A 21,151-nucleotide genomic window follows, 5' to 3' on the forward strand; every position below is an offset into this window, starting at 1 on the left:
AAAGACATCTGTTTCTTTTCTCGGGTTTATGGTTGTCAATCTGTATGGACCCCACTAAAATAAAAGTAGTGTCTAATTGCTCAAATCTGACTTTAGTCAGGTTGGTCCAAAGCTGCAAGGGCTTTGATAATTTCTTCTGATGATTTGTCCAGAATTTTAGCTCAGTCACGGCTCCTCTTACTAAAAAGAATCCCTGTTCCACACGGCAGCTGAGCCCCGATGGCCTTGTAGGATGTGAAACGGTGCCTGACTAAAAATAAAAAAATAACTACTCTGTCAATTATACACGCACTGCATTTCTAGGTTTATTAAGCTGAGCTTATTCTAATTTAATTACTATTGTGGTCTATGGGCTACAACAGCAGAAGGCCACATCAGGTGCCACTCCTGTCAGCCAGGAACAGGCACACACTCACCCAAAATGGACAGTTGAAGACTTAAAAACAAATCATCTGCTCTTTTTCCAGTCTTCAGCTGTCCAGATCTGGGGAGTCTATTCTCATGATTGTATCAGATTCTTGTTCTTGGCTGACAGGAGTGGAACCTGATGTAATATTCTACTGTTGTAGCCCAAGCACGTCAAATTTGGGGAAACAAAAAAATCAATTTCTTACTATTATGTAGCATTTGCTCTGAGTCTGATTAACTGTTGAACTGTGCTGTAATGTCTGCTGATAATCCTTTCCTGCAGTCCATCTCTGCCTGTTACAGTGAGCATCACTACACCATTTGGATATGATGATGAAAGGTGAGTGTTTTTCTTAAACTCCTTCACTGAAGCTATTTAAAAAAACCCTTCAAGCTGAGGCAGAAATCAGCCGTCACGCTGTCCATCACATTGTTCTATTACCATGAGGACTGCTGTGCCATAGCAGGAATTAAACCATTCAAAATTCAAATTGTTTTTTTCATTGGACACATGCTACATAGCTCCACTATTTAATAATAAACTTCACTCACCATCGTCTTGAATAGGAACACCCGCACACCTGCTCATTTATGCAGTTACTCAATCTGCCAATCATGTAACAGTAGCACAATGCATAAAATCATGCAGATCTGGGTGAAGAACTTCAGTTATTGTACACATCAAATATCTGAATGGGGTCAAATGTGATCTCTGTGACTTTAACTGTGGCATTGTTGTTGGTGCCAGATTGGCTGGGTTGAGTATTTCATATAACACAACAGTTTCTAGAGTTTACAGAGAATGGTGCAAAAACCAAACAAAAACAAGAAGCACTGAATGAGCTACAGTTCTGTGGGTGGAAACATCTTGTTGATAAGAGCGGTCAGAGGAAAAAGGCCAGATTGTTTTGAGCTGCCTGAAAAGATGTAATAACTCATATAATCTCTCTTTAAACCTGCGGGGAGCAGAAAATCATCTCAGCAGGCACAAAATCTTGAACCTTGTTGTGGATTGGCTACAGCAGCAGAAGGCCACATCAGGTGCCACTCTTGTCAGCCAGGAACAGGCACACACTCACCCAAAATGGACAGTTGAAGACTTAAAAACAAATCATCTGCTCTTTTTCCAGTCTTCAGCTGTCCAGATCTGGGGAGTCTATTCTCATGATTGTATCAGATTCTTGTTCTTGGCTGACAGGAGTGGAACCTGATGTAATATTCTACTGTTGTAGCCCAAGCACGTCAAATTTGGGGAAAAAAAATTAATTTCTTACTATTATGTAGCATTTGCTCTGAGACTGATTAACTGATGAACTGTGCTCTGGTGTCTGCTGATAATCCTTTTCTGCAGTCCAGCTCTGCCTGTTACAGTGAGCAACACGACACCATTTGCATCTGATACTGAAAGGTAAGGGTTTTTCTTTGACTCCTTCACTGAAGCTATTCAAAAACTAACTGCAAGCTAAGGCAGAATCAGCCATCATGTTGTCCCTCACATTGTTCTATTACAACAAGGACTGCTGTGCCACAGCAGAAATTCAACCAATCAAAAATCAAATTCTTTTATTTTCATTGGACACATGCTACATAGCTCCACTATTTAATAATGAACTTCCAACACCATCGACTTTAATAGGAACACCTGTTCACCTGCTCATTTATGCAGTTACTCAATCAGCCAATCATGTGGCAGCAGCACCTTGCATAAAATCATGCAGAGCCAGATGAAGAACATCAGTTATTGTTCACGTCACACATCAGATTGAGGAAAAATGTGATCTCTGTGACCTTAACTGTGGCATGGTTTCAGGTGCCAGATGGGCTGGTTTGAGTATTCCAGATACTGCTGATCTCCTGGGATTTACATGCAAAAAACATTGAGTGAGCTAAAGTTTCTTTTCAAAGGGAACTCCATGTTGCCTTAGCACAACGCTATGGGAAGTGCCCTCGCACGTGACCGGCATGTCGGCTGTTTGTGTAATGCTCGCAAAAAGATTCGTCATTTCCTCTCTATCTTTTCAAAAAAGAAAGAACAATGTCTTTACTTTTCTGTCCCTTTAAAAAAAAGAAAAAAGAAAAAAAGGATTCAGGAAGTGTATTACGCCTTGCTCTCGTTTCATCACGGGGGGTGGACACTTTCTGTGTGAAGTGTTTAGAGGTGGAGTATGCTACAGCATCCCTCGAAGCGTCTGACTGTGAGCATTGTGAATGCTTTACAATTAGGCAGCTCTGCTCGTGACTCACTCTCTTCTCGGCCGAAGGAAGATGGGTTTCAGAGCCTCCCGGATCTGGACCGGTCGCTGCTAAGGCAGCTATCTGGCTCAGGTCCTCAGCATCTTGTATGGATCTGGAAGAGGAGCCAGAGATGAGCACTGCTCTTACTCTGTCAGCCAGGAACAGGCACACATTCACCCAAAATGGACAGTTGAAGACTTAAAAACAAATAATCTGCTCTTTTTCCAGTCTTCAGCTGTCTAGATCTGGGGAGTCTGTTCTCATGCTCTTATCAGATTCTTGTTCTTGGCTCACAGGAGTGGAACCTGGTGTAATATTCTACTGTTGTACGCCATCCACCTCAAGCTTGGGGAAAAAATCTATTTGTATTCTTACTATTATGTAGCATTTGCTCTGAGTCTGATTAACTGTTGAACTGTGCTGTAATGTCTGCTGATAATCCTTTCCTGCAGTCCATCTCTGCCTGTTACAGTGAGCATCACTACACCATTTGGATATGATGATGAAAGGTGAGTGTTTTTCTTAAACTCCTTCACTGAAGCTATTTAAAAAAACCCTTCAAGCTGAGGCAGAAATCAGCCGTCACGCTGTCCATCACATTGTTCTATTACCATGAGGACTGCTGTGCCATAGCAGGAATTAAACCATTCAAAATTCAAATTGTTTTTTTCATTGGACACATGCTACATAGCTCCACTATTTAATAATAAACTTCACTCACCATCGTCTTGAATAGGAACACCCGCACACCTGCTCATTTATGCAGTTACTCAATCTGCCAATCATGTAACAGTAGCACAATGCATAAAATCATGCAGATCTGGGTGAAGAACTTCAGTTATTGTACACATCAAATATCTGAATGGGGTCAAATGTGATCTCTGTGACTTTAACTGTGGCATTGTTGTTGGTGCCAGATTGGCTGGGTTGAGTATTTCATATAACACAACAGTTTCTAGAGTTTACAGAGAATGATACAAAAAACAAACAAAAACAAGAAGCACTGAATGAGCTACAGTTCTGTAGGTGGAAACATCTTGTTGATAAGAGCGGTCAGAGGAAAAAGGCCAGATTGTTTTGAGCTGCCTGAAAAGATGTAATAACTCATATAATCTCTCTTTAAATCTGCGGGGAGCAGAAAATCATCTCAGCAGGCACAAAATCTTGAACCTTGTTGTGGATTGGCTACAGCAGCAGAAGGCCACATCAGGTGCCACTCTTGTCAGCCAGGAACAGGCACACACTCACCCAAAGTGGACAGTTGAAGACTTAAAAACAAATCATCTGCTCTTTTTCCAGTCTTCAGCTGTCCAGATCTGGGGAGTCTATTCTCATGATTGTATCAGATTCTTGTTCTTGGCTGACAGGAGTGGAACCTGATGTAATATTCTACTGTTGTAGCCCAAGCACGTCAAATTTGGGGAAAAAAAAATTAATTTCTTACTATTATGTAGCATTTGCTCTGAGACTGATTAACTGATGAACTGTGCTCTGATGTCTGCTGATAATCCTTTCCTGCAGTCCAGCTCTGCCTGTTACAGTGAGCATCAATACACCATTTGCATCTGATACTGAAAGGTGAGGGTTTTTCTTTGACTCCTTCACTGAAGCTATTCAAAAACTAACTGCAAGCTAAGGCAGAATCAGCCATCATGTTGTCCCTCACATTGTTCTATTACAACAAGGACTGCTGTGCCACAGCAGAAATTCAACCAATCAAAAATCAAATTCTTTTTTTTCATTGGACACATGCTACATAGCTCCACTATTTAATAATGAACTTCCAACACCATCGACTTTAATAGGAACACCTGTACACCTGCTCATTTATGCAGTTACTCAATCAGCCAATCATGTGGCAGCAGCACAATGCATGATGTCATGCAGATCCATGTCAAGAACTTCAGTTATATATATATATATATATATATATATATATATATATATATATATATATATATATATATAGCGTATATATGGCACCTGTGAACCATGCCATCAGCCATATTTATCTTCAGTGAGACTGCAAGTCGGTCATTTGTGTAATGCTCGCAAAAAGATGCTTCATTTCCTCTCTATCTTTTCAAAAAAGAAAGAACAATGTCTTTACTTCTCTGTCCGTTTAATAAGAAGAGAAGAAAAAAAGGATTCAGGAAGTGTATTACGCCTTGCTCTCGTTTCATCACGGGGGGTGGACACTTTCTGTGTGAAGTGTTTAGAGGTGGAGTATGCTACAGCATCCCTCGAAGCTTCTGCCTGTGAGCATTGTGAATGCTTTACAATTAGGCAGCTCTGCTCGTGACTCACTCTCTTCTCAGCCGAAGGAAGATGGGTTTCAGAGCCTCCCGGATCTGGACCGGTCGCTGCTAAGGCAGCTATCTGGCTCAGGTCCTCAGCATCTTGTATGGATCTGGAAGAGGAGCCAGAGATGAGCACTGCTCTTACTCTGTCAGCCAGGAACAGGCACACATTCACCCAAAATGGACAGTTGAAGACTTAAAAACAAATAATCTGCTCTTTTTCCAGTCTTCAGCTGTCTAGATCTGGGGAGTCTGTTCTCATGCTCTTATCAGATTCTTGTTCTTGGCTCACAGGAGTGGAACCTTATGTAATGTTCTACTGTTGTACGCCATCCACCTCAAGCTTGGGGAAAAAATCTATTTGTATTCTTACTATTATGTAGCATTTGCTCTGAGTCTGATTAACTGTTGAACTGTGCTGTAATGTCTGCTGATAATCCTTTCCTGCAGTCCATCTCTGCCTGTTACAGTGAGCATCACTACACCATTTGGATATGATACTGAAAGGTGAGTGTTTTTCTTAAACTCCTTCACTGAAGCTATTTAAAAAAACCCTTCAAGCTGAGGCAGAAATCAGCCGTCACGCTGTCCATCACATTGTTCTATTACCATGAGCACTGCTGTGCCATAGCAGGAATTAAACCATTCAAAATTCAAATTGTTTTTTTCATTGGACACATGCTACATAGCTCCACTATTTAATAATAAACTTCACTCACCATCGTCTTGAATAGGAACACCCGCACACCTGCTCATTTATGCAGTTACTCAATCTGCCAATCATGTAACAGTAGCACAATTCATAAAATCATGCAGATCTGGGTGAAGAACTTCAGTTATTGTACACATCAAATATCTGAATGGGGTAAAATGTGACTTTAACCGTAGCATTGTTGTTGGTGCCAGATTGGCTGGGTTGAGTATTTCATATAACACAACAGTTTCTACAGTTTACAGAGAATGGTGCAAAAAACAAACAAAAACAAGAAGCACTGAATGAGCTACAGTTCTGTAGGTGGAAACATCTTGTTGATAAGAGAGGTCAGAGGAAAAAGGCCAGATTGTTTTGAGCTGCCTGAAAAGATGTAATAACTCATATAATCTCTCTTTAAACCTGCGGGGAGCAGAAAATCATCTCAGCAGGCACAAAATCTTGAACCTTGTTGTGGATTGGCTACAACAGCAGAAGGCCACATCAGGTGCCACTCTTGTCAGCCAGGAACAGGCACACACTCACCCAAAATAGACAGTTGAAGACTTGAAAACAAATCATCTGCTCTTTTTCCAGTCTTCAGCTGTCCAGATCTGGGGAGTCTATTCTCATGATTGTATCAGATTCTTGTTCTTGGCTGACAGGAGTGGAACCTGATGTGGTATTCTACTGTTGTAGCCCAAGCACGTCAAATTTGGGGAAAAAATATTTAACTTATTACAATTATGTAGCATTTGCTCTGAGACTGATTAACTGATGAACTGTGCTCTAATGTCTGATGATAATCCTTTCCAACAGTCCATTTATACCAGTTACAGAGAGCGACACAACACCATTTGCATCTGATCCCGAAAGGTGAGTGTTTTTCTTAGGCTCCTTCACTGAATGTATTCAAAAACAAACTGCAAGCTAAGGCAGAATCAGCCGTCACATTGTTCATCACATTGTTCTGTTACCATGAGGACTGCTGTGCCACAGCAGAAATTCAACCAATCAAAAGTCAAATTTTTTTTTTTCATTGGCCACAAGCTACGTAGCTCCACTATTTAATAATGAACTTCACTCACCACTTTAATAGGAACACCTGTACACCTGCTCATTTATGCAGTTACTCAATCAGCCAATCATGTGGCAGCAGCACCTTGCATAAATTCATGCAGAGCCGGATGAAGAACTTCACTTATTGTTCACGTCAAACATCAGAAGAAAAATGTGATCTCTGTGACTTTTTAAGTACACTGGGCAGCTGTGGATCAACTGGTAGAGTGGTTTGTCCACTAATCGTAGGGTTGGTTGTTTGATTCCCGGCCCACATGACTCCACACACTGAAGTGTCCTTGGGCAAGGCACTGAACCCCAAGTTGCTCCTGATGGCAAGTTAGCGCCTTGCATGGCAGCTCTGCTACCATTGGTGTGTGAGTGTGTGTGTGAACAGGTGAATGAGACACACTGTAAACCGCTTTGGATAAAAGCATTAACTGCAAGCTAAGGCAGATATCAGCCATCATGTTGTCCCTCACATTGTTCTATTACAACGAGGACTGCTGTGGCATGACATGATGTCATGCAGATCCATGTTAAGAACTTGTTAAATTATTGTTCACATCAAACATCAGATTTAGGAAAAATGTGATCTATGTGACCTTAACTGTGGCATGGTTTGTGGTGCCAGATGGGCTGGTTTGAGTATTCCAGATACTGCTGATCTCCTGGGATTTACATGCAAAAAAACACTGAGTGAGCTACAGTTTCTTTTCAAAGGGAACTCCAGGTTGCCTTAGCACAATGCTATCGGAAGTGCCCTTGCACGTATCTGAAGGTTGTGTATCATCATGTCTGTTTATAGGCCTGCCATGATCAGGCGACATGGTAATTAAGCGCGCTGTGTGATAACCTCCTCGGCTGAAGGAAGATGGGTTTCAGAGCCTCCCGGATCTGGGCCGGTCGCTGCTGAGCAGCTATCTGGCTCAAGTCCTCAGCATCTTGTAGGGATCTGGAAGAGGAGCCGGAGATGAGCACTGCTCTATCTCTTGCTCTGTCTTCCGGGTCTGGCACTCCGCCTGACTTTGGAGCTCACGTCGTTACTCCTCCTTCTGCTATGGAAAGCCAAAACACCCTCTCTGACACTGATGAACTGGTAGGGGGTGAAATTGCACCAAAATCAGAGGGCAACTCTCAAGCATATAAAGAGCTGCTTGAGGTGATTACTAGGGCAGTTGAAAAACTAAATATAGACTGGCCTGGGGAAGAGGAAGTGGCTTGTAGTAGGCTGGATGAGTGCTTCCTCCCCAGTGAAAATAAATCTCTCTCACGCGGCAGAAAACTCCCCAATTTTCCAGACGTTGATGAGGAGATATCACGCATCTGGGGGAAACCATACATTAGCCGTGTTTATAACTCTCTGATTACTCGGCCATCGTGGGAAGTGAGCAGCATGGCTATTTAGCTATGCCGAAGGTGGAGGAGGCACTTGCGACCTACCTCTGTCCATCAATGGCAGGTAATGTAGGGGGGCCAGCTTTGCCTTCCAAACCATGTAAGACCACCTTGCCATTGGTGGGCAAAGCCTATGCGGTAGTGGGTCTTGCTTTTGGGTCCCTGCATACAATGGCAGTGTTGCAGGCCTACCAAGCAGAGCTGCTGAGTGAGCTCGACACTAGGGAGGGAATTGGGTCTGAGGCAGTGCAGAGCTGTGCTGCTCCACAGATTTGTCTCTCTGGGCAACCAAGCAAATGGCCCATCATATCGGCCATTCAATAGGTAGCTTGGTTGCAGCGGAGAGGCACCTATGGCTCAACCTCTCAGGGATGGGGGATAAAAATAATGTCTCCTTGCTGCATGCCCCTGTTAAACCTTCCGGCCTCTTTCGAGGCATGGTTAATGCCATTGCTGACAGGTTTTGCTAAGCAAAACAGCAAACAGTGGCGTTCAGCCAGTTCCTTCCCTGTCGTGTCGAGTTTGCGGAGCCCGGGCCATGGCTAGTGCCAGGGAGGCACAGAAGGCAAGTGTGGTGACTTTCCCCCCCCCGCGGAGAGCCAGGGGAACTGGGTGGCCACAATCGCAGCCTATTAATAAGCCTGATCTGAGAATTATTATAAAAGCCAAGCAGGCAAGGAAGGAGTGGTCCTGATGGGCCACAGGGGGACGTATCAGGGAACATGAGGTTGTTAGGGCAGATAATTCGGAATGCTACTGTAGGGCCTCACTTAGCTAAGGCCATCCCAAGTTTTCAGTCTTCTCTGGTCAGCAAGCTGTCACAGGGTAATGAAAATCTGATGCTTTCCCTCCAACAGAATGTGGAAAAGTTAATGTCCCCAAAAGACCACCTCTCAGCATGGAAGCTGCTGCCAAACGTGTCTCCATGGGTTCTGTCTACCATAGAAAAGGGTTACTGGGTCCAGTTCAGAGCTCGACCCCCCCCCCCCCCCCCCTGGAGAGCCCGATGTTAGTGTAGGAAGTAAGATCCCTCTTGAACAAAGGGGCCATAGAACATGTACCCCTTTCCCTGAGGGAGGGAGGATTTTACAGCCATTATTTCCTGGTCCACAAAAAAGATGGGAGTATGCAGACAATTTTAGATCTGCATCATCTGAAACATTCATCTTCTTTGGACATACCCGTTCAAGATGCTGATGCCCAAACTTATCGTTCCACAGATTCAGTCTGAGGACTGGTTTGTGATGATAGATATAAAGATGCATATCTCCACATAGAAATATGAAGACAGGAACACAGGAAGTTCCTGAGGTTTGTGTTTGGAGGCATTGCATACCAATATCGGGTTCTTCCCTTCAGACTAGCTTTATCCCCTTGCACCTTCACAAAGTGCATGGATGCTGCTCTGGCTCCCTTGTGACTCCAGGGCATCCATGTACTAAACTACCTGGAGGACTGGTTAATTCTAGCATGATCCAGGGAATTGGCACTTCAACATCGAGATGTTGTTCCCGCTGTCATGAGGAGCTTTGGGCTCAGGTTGAACCTTGAGAAAAGTATGCTTTCTCCAGTGCAGAGTACAACTTTTCTAGGGGTTAAATGGGATGTTACTATGATGAGGGTGTTTCTATCCCCAACATGCGTAGGGTCAGTCTTATCAACATTGAGCAAGATAAAGCTGGGTCTGGGCATCCCATCCAGTCTCTACAAGAGACTCTTAGGCCTTATGGCAGCAGCAGCCAACGTCATACTGTTGGGTCTATTGCACATGAGACCGTTTCAATGGTGGCTGAAAAGTCGGGCGTTTCATCTGAGGATGAAACCTCTGAGACTAAACAGTGTCACGTGGCGATGCCTATGTGTCCTGAGAATTTGGAGGTGTCCCCAGTTTCTAGCCTCAGGTCTCACTCTCCTGGTGCATCTCCTTACCACAAGACAGTAATGACAGAAGCCTCCCTCATGTTCTGGGGTGTGGTCTTAGATGGCTGTCCACCTCGCGGTCTTTGGAGCGACCCTCATCTGGAGTGGCATATAAATTGCCTAGAGATCCGGGCCGTATTCCTAGCACTGAAGTTCTTTCTTCCACAATTAAGAGTTCACCATGTGTTAGTTGTGACAGACAACACAGCGGTGGACTCATATATCAACCACCCGGGAGGGTTTCGTTCACACCCCTTGTTCAGGCAGGTGAAACTTATTCTTCTCTAGGCAGAGGGAAGGTTCTTGTCGGTGAGTGCAATCTACATTCGTGGCAGCCGGAATGTGGGGAAAGACATCCTGTCGAGGCAGGTGCTGAGGCCCAGGGGTTGGAGGCTCCATCCACAAGTAGTGGAGTCCGTATGGCGGAGGTTTGGCCAAGCGGAAGTGGATGTGTTCGCCTCCAAGGAGACTACACGCTGCCCGCTGTGGTTTGCCCTCACTCCTCCTGCACCATTAGGGTTGGACTCTATGGTGCACATGTGGCCAAGGTCGCATCTATATGCTTTCCCCCAATTGCTCTGCTTCTACAAGTTCTAGTGAGAGTTTGCCAAGACCGTCTATGTCCTCTGCTAGTAGCACCTTATTGGCCAGCTCCAATACGGTTTTCTAAGATATTATCCCTGCTAGACAGCACTCCTTGGGAGATTTGCGGAGGGCTGATTGCCACATCACCTGATCATGGCAGGCCTAAAAATAGGCATGATGTCATACAAGTTTCAGTTTCCATTCTCCCGCGAGGGTGATTCCCATAGCTTTGGGGAAACAAACTATTTAAATTCTCACTATTATGTAGCATTTGCTCTGAGACTGATTAACTGTTGAATTGCATTCTAATGTCTTCTCATAATCCTTTCCAGCAGTCCATCTATACCTGGTACTGAGAGCAACACGACTCCATCTGGATCTTATACTGTAAGGTGAGTGTTATTTCTTAAATTCCTTTACTGAAGCTATTCAAAATCTGCAAGCTGATTCAGAAATCAGCCATCATGCTGTCCATCACATTCTTCTATTACCATGATGACTGCTGTGCCACAGCAAAAATGTATTACCTGCTAGGTTTTTAGTGGTATGGCCCTGAAGAAAGATAATGGGAATCAGCTTCTCTCATTTTGGATCTCATTACAACCTTCTGACAGGGGGACCTCTGGGGGAACAAAACATTCAAAAACCATAGAATTTTAAATTGTTGTGTAGTGAGTTGGCGAATTGAGAAACAACTTATAAAGGCAATTACTGTATATTTGTTTCAAACTTTATAGTGGTTTAACATAACAGTATATCACAAAATGAATGTCCAGTCAATGCTACTTCAATTCTGTGCACATACATATGATTTACCCAGTATTGGGGCGCATTTAATATATGAACAGTAAATATTCAACAATTGACTGATTGAACCTGTTCCAGCATGTCAGTGTCCCTGTACACAAGATTTTAATGAAAGAACTAGGGAAATTGGAGTTACAGTTCTAATGCTGTAAAATATAAAAAGACTGCACAGAGCACTGGTACATAGAGACCAACATTAATTTGTTTTCTTTTTCTCACTGTTTAGCTTTTACTTGTTGGCTGTGACCTCGCAGACTGTAGGGGGCACCACTGAGACCCTGTGTATCACAATCAACCCCTCTGAACCTGTTTCACTGGAAGTGAACCTGGAGTATAACCAAAAGAGCATCACTCTTCTGACGGAAATGTCTATAAAACAAGAATACTTCCGTTGCGTCCCATTCCAGGTAAGACCCCTCATAATAACATCATCATGACATCATCTTAAAGGTGCATTCTGTAATGTTTATATGTGTTTCTAGACTTCACAATTATTAAATTTGTAGGAAATCAACTGTTATTCCGTGGATACAGACCTCATTTGCTTTTTTGTTCAAGCTTTTATATTTTCCTGGTTGAGAAATTAGTTCCACCCTCAGTAACATTATTTGGAATATGTGAAAGACTTGACAATGCATTGTATAGGCAAAAGCTAGTTAAACAAATCAGGAAGATTCAGAGAGTGGTGTGAAATATCGGGTAGAAAAAATGCTATCTAAAGATTTTTGTAAGAAAGATGTTAAAAAAATGCAATACATGTTAGATGCAATATTCCTAACTGAGAAACCAGTCAAAATCCAGAGTAATTAATTTGTTGTATAGTGATTTGGTGAATTGAAGAAAAACAACAACAACAACAACAACAACAACAAATATAACAAAACAAAAAAACGCCAGAGCAAGAAGATGAGTACCACCTTCTTCTGGCTGTTTAATTCATGCATCCCTAATAAACTCTAAACCCCCAAACAATAAAGAGCTTTTTGTATAGTTGATGTGCTCAGTTATCTTAAAGCCCCTGGCAACATGGTGTAACATGTCTCAGCTGATTTACACCATGTTGCCAGGGGCTTTAAGATAACTGAGCTCATCAGCTATACAAAAAGCTCTTCACAACAACAATAATAATGCAATTATTGTTTTAGATGTAAAATAAGTAACTTATTTAATTCAATGAGATTAATAAAAACTTGTGAAATTATTATTATTATTATTATTATTATTATTATTATTATTAGTAGTAGTAGTAGTATTAATACTTAATCATGAACCACCATTGTGATTTTATTGTTTTGTTTCAAACAGGTTCCTGTTGTAACTGTGGAATTGGTGGCATCTATTAAGATTCGGATTAAAGGGCCAAGAACAATCCAGAACAAGGCAACAAAGATCCTTATCATACCTCCAACACGCCTGACCTTCATTGAGACAGATAAACCAATCTACAAACCAGGACAAACGGGTAACAATCTCTAAACAGTTTTCCATGCTTCCTGCTTCTGGTTGTGTTCAGTTCTTGCCCCCAGATTGACCAAACTGACCAGATCTCTGATCACTACTAGTACATGTTCCTTTTTTGTTTCATATGTTTGTCTTCTACTCAAGAAATACATACATGGAAACATGTGCAAAACTTGGAAAAACAAGCTGGAAAACAGAACCAAGGAATCATGGGAAAAAAAGGCTTGCACTTAACAAACTATAAGAGTACTATAAGAGTTCACCCTGAGACAAAAAAACAGACAGGTTTAAATAGATAAACTAATCAGAAGGTAACTGAAAACAGGTGAACACAATAACACACTAGAACAGTAAACTAATGACAAGACAGGAGTGGAGACATGACTAAAAACAAAATGCACAGTGATAAACTCAAAATGAAAGACACAGAAGGATGTTTGTGCTGGACTCATGCCAATAGGGAATTACATGACACAGCATCCCCCCCTAAAAGCGAGGCTCCTGAAGCACCTAAATATTTAAGGGCCTGGGCCCCTGACCAGAGCATTCATTAAATGCCAGCGTGCACCAGGTAGACATTGCACAGGATGAATGATGTCCTCAGCAGAGCAGGAAGATGGAGCGGCATCTGCGGCAGGGCTTGAGTGGGGAATAACGTCCTCTGTGGAGCAGGGAGATGGCAGTGGCAATGCTCTTGCAGGATTCTGGCAGAACAATGACAATGCCCTCACAAAAGTCAGGAGGCAGAACTATGATGCTCTCACAGACTAACAATATCTTCCTCAAAGCCAGGAGGTGGAGCAACAACTTCAGCCCTGAAGCCTGGAAGCAGAGCAGCAACATCATCCCTAAAGCCAGGAGGTGATGCAGTGACATCCCTGCTGAAGCCAGGAGATGGAAATGAGCAGATATTGGCAAAGGAGAGAGGTGTAGTGATAACATCCTGACCAGAGTCAGGAGGCAGAGCAGCAATGTCCTCACATCAGTCTGGAGGTGGAGCTTAGGTGTCTGTGCCAGAGTCAGGTGGCGGAGTGATGATGTTCTCACCAGTGTCAGGACGCAGAGTAACACAGAGTCAGAAGCTGGAAAAAGCATGACGTTTGAAACCAGGAGGGGGAGAGGATCAGACAGGGGGTGCAGTGCCATGCTCGGCAGAGTGAAGATGCAGAGCAATGACCCAGAAAAGCCTGGGATGGAGCATCATCCTAAGCCGAATATGATGCTCTAGCTATATATTTTTTATCCAGGCAGCTATATTTTAACGCTGTGTTAAACTAGTGTTTTAACCTGTGTACATCTGCCTTTAGATACCAGTTATGCTGTAAATTATTTAAGCATGTGTTAAACACAAATCAGATTTGAAATGTAACTGCATTATAGATATCATTTTTTCCCCCGCAGTGAAGTTCCGCATCGTTTCTCTGGACACCAATTTCCTCACCTACGATCAGACGGTTTGAAAACTTTTATCAGTTCTTCACCTAGAAACTACAGGAGCACTTTCTATGAAGACATCTATCTATCTATCTATCTATCTATCTATCTATCTATCTATCTATCTATCTGTCTGTCTGTCTGTCTGTCTGTCTGTATGTCTATCTATCTATCTATCTATCTATCTATCTATCTATCTCTATATATATATATATATATATATATATATATATATATATATATATATATATATATATATATATATAGTTTGGTAGAAAGCATTGTTTTGTAAGCATTATTAACACTGAACAATTATATTGTTAACAACTGTTTTATTGAGTTTTCATTTCAATATATTAAAGAAGAACAACAGTACAGAACAAAGAGAAACCAAACAAGCCAGGATCCTACCCACCAACCCATCGCATTCAGGGTAGACGGCAAGGATATATACATAAACACAAAATTGTAAAACAAATGGTAAACATACAGTTTCTAAGTTTGTAAATATTAGAGAAATGTCACCCTACCAAAAGCAGCATGCCATGTATCCAGTTTCTTAGATAGGGCCCCACGTACAGTATAAGAGAGTTCCATTGATATAATGTCCAGTAAGACATGGCCCACTTCCGTCTGGCCCGCATGTGAGGAGGATTCCAGAGATTAACTAACAGTTTTTTTCACTGTTATTTAGGCAACCAACAATAAACTCCTTTGTCAAGTGAATAATTCAAGATCCCAAAAATCATTCAGGAAGAAGAGGCGTGCAGACAAAACTAAATCCATGGCCATCAAATGCGACCTGTATCACCTATGACCTGTGAGAACTGTGTCCAAAAAGACAAGGACAATCCCAGAAGAAGGGCAGAAGGGCACTTAACAATTTTGAAGGAAACATTATTGTAAATTGCTCGGTATTTTCAACTATTCACGATTATTATGTAACTTAATAAATGTTGTTTTAGAAACATCTTCAAGTTCAAACTTATGACAGATCAAAGACGTCACTCTTTAATAAAATAATAATAATAAAAATAATATAAAAAACATATTAAATGAATAAATAACCATTAGATTCAACAAGCTCCCTGGGATAGGCTCCAGGTTCCCCGTGACCCTGAAAAGGATTAAGCGGTATAGAAGATGGATGGATGGATGGATGGATGGATATATTCAACAATAAGTTTGTATAATTTATGCCTTGAGGCATTATTAGAGTTTATAAAGTGCTTCCAGAGCATTGTTGCCAAATTCCAAGGAATTATAAGTGCATTATGATTTATGAATGCAGGATTCTTAGAGTGTAACCAATTACAATCACTGTATGTTAAATTTGATCATAAGAGCTCATTTTTTATTTTTTTCTTCTTTTTTCAGTTTCCAACAATAGAAGTGCAGGTACTGTGCCATGTGAAAGATTCAACACTCACCAACTCACATTTATGACATGCTTTGTGGTTAAATAAACATTTCAGCCAAAAAGTCTTTTATGTCATGTTACATGTTATAAACATGTTATTTGATCATTAATGATAATTTTTAATATCATGACCATATTTTAAGACAGTAATATAAGTTTTTTTTTATTTTATTTCAGGACCCGAACTCAAACCGCATTGGTCAGTGGCTGAGCGTCTCCACACGCAGTGGTCTTGTGGATCTGTCATATCCCATAAACTCTGAGGCCATAAAAGGAGTTTATGTCATCACAGTCTGGGATAAGAAAAACAAAAAGCTCTCACAAACCTTCCAAGTCAAGGACTACGGTCAGGCTCAGTTTATCTTTATTAATGTTCTAAGAATAGCAAAGATATCAAATCTATATTTTAGTGATAATATTATGATAAATATTGATAAAAAATACAAGTTAATTAGCACAATTATTTTCTTCATATCACTCTGAATGCAATGTTTCTAATATAAATATGAATTTTGAAAATGGATAATTTAGAATATTCATTTGCTCTAAGCATCTAAAGTTTTGTGTCAATCTAATTATTATTAAATCACTGATTCAAATTATTCTTAGAACATTTCCTCTGTGTTTTGCTGTTGTTTGTTGTCTAACCCTGAGTTTTAAACTATTTATATAAACCGTTAGTGTCTTAAGAACTGTTCCACAGGTGCATGTGCAATAATTGTTTAAACACCAGAAGAACGATGCCCCCCCCCCCCGCCCCTTTGTTAAGGGTCTCATTATTCCATTTTTGTTCCTCATATGTCTGAGAAACTTGTTCAATTTATGTCTGAGTTGTTGAATGTTTTATGTTAATACAAATATTTGCACATTTTAAGAAATAAGCTGGATATATATATATATATATATATATGTATAATGCAATAATAGAAGGATGTTCAATCATAGTGAAAATATCTTACATAAGAATGGCAGCTATATTGTAACACTGTTACACCATCTGTTACAGTTCTGCCCACATTTGAAGTTACAGTACTACTTCCTCCAATCATAACCATCCTGGACACAAACACCACGCTTAAAGTGTGTGCAAAGTGAGTGTTCACTACTTAATAATGTTCTGTTTCATCACTCCAGACTGGGATTTTTGTACATTTATAACACTTTGCATGCCTAATAAAATGTCTGTACTGTAAACAGGATATTTAACATTATTTAAAAAATTGATCAAAATTTTATGTTGGAAAAATGATTTTTGTATTACTTCACTTAAACAATTAAAATGAGTCATTTAAACCCCAAATCATGCCAGTATAACTATATACAATCAATATTCCAAAAATACATTGCAGATATACATATGGGAAGCCGGTGATTGGGACGGTGAAGGCCAAGGTCTGTCAAAACAGTTACAAAAACGGGCGTCCCCTGCACGGGGTCACAACACCACCAGACATCTGCAAGAATTATAGAATGAGGGTTGGTCATCTTTACTTTGTACCTTGAACATATGATAGAAAATAGTGAGCGCTTCCAAGAGTGTCTTCAAACAAATGCAAAACCATCGTACGGTCATACTAACATGACGGACTCGAACAGGACTAAAATCTCAGAGATACTCCTGTGCTAATTACATTACACACCTCCATATGTACAACTAATCCTGTCCCAAAATATCAACAAAGCAGTTATTTCTAACCAAAGCAACCCATTTTAAAAATAAACAATCAATACAAATTTTACTTACTTTCGTAAATAGGAATGATTGGTGCTCTTTTGTACAAAATTCTTATGTGATTGGGCCGAGTAGTATTTTTAAATTCATCTTTCTTGTTCGCTTTTTCACTAAATAACAGATTTTGTTTGCTTTAGACTGACAAGACGGGCTGTGGACTACAAAACATAAATCTGAGAGAATATGCATTAACTGATCCACGTTACGAAGCGTCACTCATAGTTCAGAGTGAAGTGGAAGAAGACGGCACTGGTAAGAGATTCTCGATATTGAGCCCTTCATATTAATGCTATCATTATTAATATTTATTACAAAGAAATGTTTTTTCTATTTTTCATTTTTTTCTTATTATCACTTTAAGTATCGGTTTGTAGGCTCATTGTAGGCAGCTTGCAGTGCCGTTTGTAGCTCCATCTCAAAAACAAAGCAGTGTTTTTCTTCTGTAAAATGTCTGAAGAGGGAATTATACTTTATGTACTATGTAGAAATGCTGTTACGGAGCCCAACAATGTGTTCTGAGGTGGCAAGTGTGTACTGATATATTCTCAAGTTTCTATTACTTGTTAGCCACATTTGCTTATTAGCTCCATTTTAACCATCACTGTAGTTTCAGGTTTGTGTTAAAGCTGTGTTTATCCTGTAGGTGTGATTCTGACTGGTTCAGCCAGTTCCACTATAACAACTAATATGGTCACAATTTCATTTGAGGATTCACCAACAGTGTTTAAGCCCGGAATTACATATGAAGGAAAGGTAATTACGTTGTTGTTGACCATTAATGTAAATTGTATTTAGAAACATATTGTATATAGGCTTATGCACTAAATAATTATAGACTTAATTATTAAATATAGGCTTATTCGTTAAATCTTGCTAACATCAAGTAAGCCATTTTTCTAAATAATTAAATCCAGTACATCAGGTTCTATTTATTATTATGGTAAATGCTCTGCACTTTATGTAAACTACTGTGTAAATAAAAGCAGTTTTTTGTGACAATTGAGTCGAGGCCATTTTCTTCTTTCTATTACAGCTTAATTGATTTGATGTTTTTGTTTCTGAGATTGTCCTCTGATATTCCTGTCCTTCTTCATTAGATTAAAGTGACTGGCCCAAAATCCAATCCTATGAGAAGAAAAGTAGTCTATCTGACTATAACTAAAACTAATAATTTGCAGTCAGTCAGGAAGCTGCTTACAAATAACAAAGGCATCGCAAAATTTTCCCTCAGCACTGAACCCTTGGGCCTAGTTTCTCTTAAGGTATGTGAATTCTTTACATTTTGATTTCCTTTTTTGCTCTCTTTTTAAAGTTAAACCCTCATGTTCTGTTCATGTTCTGTTCATAAGACAAGCATCTCAAGCTGCTTGCAGTTGAAGATCCCCTTCATTTATATATAGTCCCATAGCAGTTTTTTATTTACGGTGGATATAAAAAGTCTACATACCCTTGTGAAAATGGTGGGTTTTTGTGATGTAAAACAATGATAAGTCCTGTCCAACCAAGATAAATCCTGTCAGAATGTTTTCCACCCTCAATATGAAATTACAACGTATAAAAATTAAGTGAAAATCAATCAGCAACATTTTAGGGAAAACAATTCTATCTCATCACATTCAATCTCATGTTCAAAAATAACTATCATACAGCTGTCATTAATGAAATCTTTTGATTAACCATCATCAACAAGAAAATGGAGAAATTTGGATACCACAATGACATGTGGTATCCCAAGAACCAAGAACGGGACATCCCTCCAAAAAAGACAAGAAAAAAGCTTACCAGGGAGGCTGCCAAGAGACCTACGGCAACATTAAAGGAGCTGCAGGAATATACGACAAGTACTGATTACTCTCTTCATGTGACAACAATCTCTCATATTCTTCACATGTCTGGGCTATGAGGTGGGGCGGCTGTTATGGCCTGTTGAGACCTATTAAAAAAGGTATAATAATTCTATAATTCCAATCAGAATGTTTTGCTAAAAAAAAAAAAAAAACTCCAAAAGAACACCCACCGTGAAGGATGGTGGTGGCAGCATCATGCTTTAGGGCTGCTTTTCTTCTGCTAGAACTTGGGCTCTTTTCAAGATGGAGGGAATCATGAATAGCTGCAAATACCAGAGGATTTTAGTGCAAAACATTTAGGTGTCTGCTAGTAAGCTGAAGATGAAAAGGAATTTCACATTTCAGTATGACAATGACCCAAAGCACACATCTGAACCAAAAAAGGAATCGCTTAACCGAAATAAGAAGGAGATCAATGTTTTTGAATGGCCCAGCCAGAGCCCAGACCTGAACCCGACTAAAAGTCTGTGGAGTGACCTGAAGGAGGATGTGCACAGGAGACTCTAGAATGTTTCTGGAAGAAAGAGTGAGAAAATATTGCCAAGCCAAGGTGTGCCAAGCTGATAGACTCCTACCCAAAAAACCTGAGTGGTGTAATAAAATCAAAAGATTTTTTCAAAATGCTTCAACTAAGTATTGCTTCAGGGGTGTGCACACTTCTGCAATTATGTTATTATATATGTTACAATATATGTTATATATCTCTGAAATGTGTAAGTTTGGTTTTCAGTGGCATTGAAAGGTTGTAATTTATTCAGTAAAGTTGGAAATGTTCTGATATGATGTATCTTTGCTTAAGTTCTTACATTAAAATAATGCTGTTTTAAAATAATGTGTAGAATTTTTATATCCACTGTATTGTTTTTCAAGTAATCTGGTCTAAAATACTTTGCTGGGGCAGTCAGCTGACAACCCTCATTATAGCAGCTATAAAGAGTCATTCCCTTACTTTCTGTTGAAGTTTATAGGGGGGGAAAATTGTCTTTTACAAAATTGGGAATTCTGCAGCAGTGTGGTATTATTTATATATATATATATATATATATATATATATATATATATATATATATATATATATATATATATATATATATATATATATATATATATATATATAGTTATGTCATGCCATCTATATATAATGGGTGCTATATATAATTTTTTCTGTTTTTCTTTATTATTTCTTTTACAAAGGCCGAGTATGAAATGACTAACAGACCAGTTGTTAGCAGAAATAATCAGCGCACACCATACTACCCCACAGCCTACCTCAGTCTTCAGCCTTTCTACTCCAAGAGCCGGAGTTTTATTAAATTGAGGAGCTGCTTGATGCCTTTCAGCTGCAAGAAAAATGCCGTCATCAGGGCTCAGTACATGATACACCGGAGCGCAATCAGACCACGCAAAAACACCTTAACCTTCTACTACATGGTGTGTTTGGCTTTTACTATAACATTATAACATGGGATTATAATCAAGAAACATTGCAGCATGGAAAGCACTTTTACTGTATGAATTTAAGTGATGTTTACATGAGTATAACTGAAAATGATTATTTACCCATGCCTTGTATGCTCTCATTCTTTCATTTAGAAGTACTTGTTATAAGTTTTACCCATGAATATAATTAAATACATTACAATTTATGCATCTTTATTTTACTGTGTCTAGGTGATGAATCGAGGGCGTTTGGTTTACCAAGGACGTATCATAGAAGCCATCCGACCTGGAACAGGTTCATTAACATCTCATCCATCAACTCCAAGCACCACAAAACTTATAGAAGCAATGTAGAAAAGTGCTGAAAAAATTTATAGCTGACATTCTTATTGGGGTCTGTTTTGAAGTTTTTTT

At 40.0% G+C, this 21,151-nt stretch overlaps 1 protein-coding gene across 1 annotated transcript in view; it reads left to right on the forward strand.

Annotated features, from left to right (window-relative positions):
• The first annotated feature begins 348 nt into the window (after positions 1–348).
• The window catches only part of LOC108265159 (alpha-2-macroglobulin-like protein 1), a 35,939-nt gene continuing 15,136 nt past the window's right edge, over positions 349–21,151 (forward strand). The window contains exons 1-19 of the mRNA XM_053680549.1: positions 349–404; positions 692–748; positions 1,760–1,816; positions 3,096–3,152; positions 5,394–5,450; positions 6,454–6,510; positions 10,929–10,988; positions 11,630–11,810; positions 12,709–12,865; positions 14,266–14,318; positions 15,676–15,696; positions 15,896–16,064; positions 16,725–16,809; positions 17,068–17,194; positions 17,588–17,702; positions 18,094–18,203; positions 18,548–18,712; positions 20,492–20,728; positions 20,969–21,032. Coding sequence (XP_053536524.1) covers positions 349–404; positions 692–748; positions 1,760–1,816; positions 3,096–3,152; positions 5,394–5,450; positions 6,454–6,510; positions 10,929–10,988; positions 11,630–11,810; positions 12,709–12,865; positions 14,266–14,318; positions 15,676–15,696; positions 15,896–16,064; positions 16,725–16,809; positions 17,068–17,194; positions 17,588–17,702; positions 18,094–18,203; positions 18,548–18,712; positions 20,492–20,728; positions 20,969–21,032 — 1,885 coding nt within the window. The remainder of the gene's footprint in view (positions 405–691; positions 749–1,759; positions 1,817–3,095; positions 3,153–5,393; positions 5,451–6,453; positions 6,511–10,928; positions 10,989–11,629; positions 11,811–12,708; positions 12,866–14,265; positions 14,319–15,675; positions 15,697–15,895; positions 16,065–16,724; positions 16,810–17,067; positions 17,195–17,587; positions 17,703–18,093; positions 18,204–18,547; positions 18,713–20,491; positions 20,729–20,968; positions 21,033–21,151) is intronic.

This window comes from Ictalurus punctatus, chromosome 5 (genome assembly GCF_001660625.3).
Source record: "Ictalurus punctatus breed USDA103 chromosome 5, Coco_2.0, whole genome shotgun sequence".
NCBI classification, from domain to species: domain Eukaryota; kingdom Metazoa; phylum Chordata; class Actinopteri; order Siluriformes; family Ictaluridae; genus Ictalurus; species Ictalurus punctatus.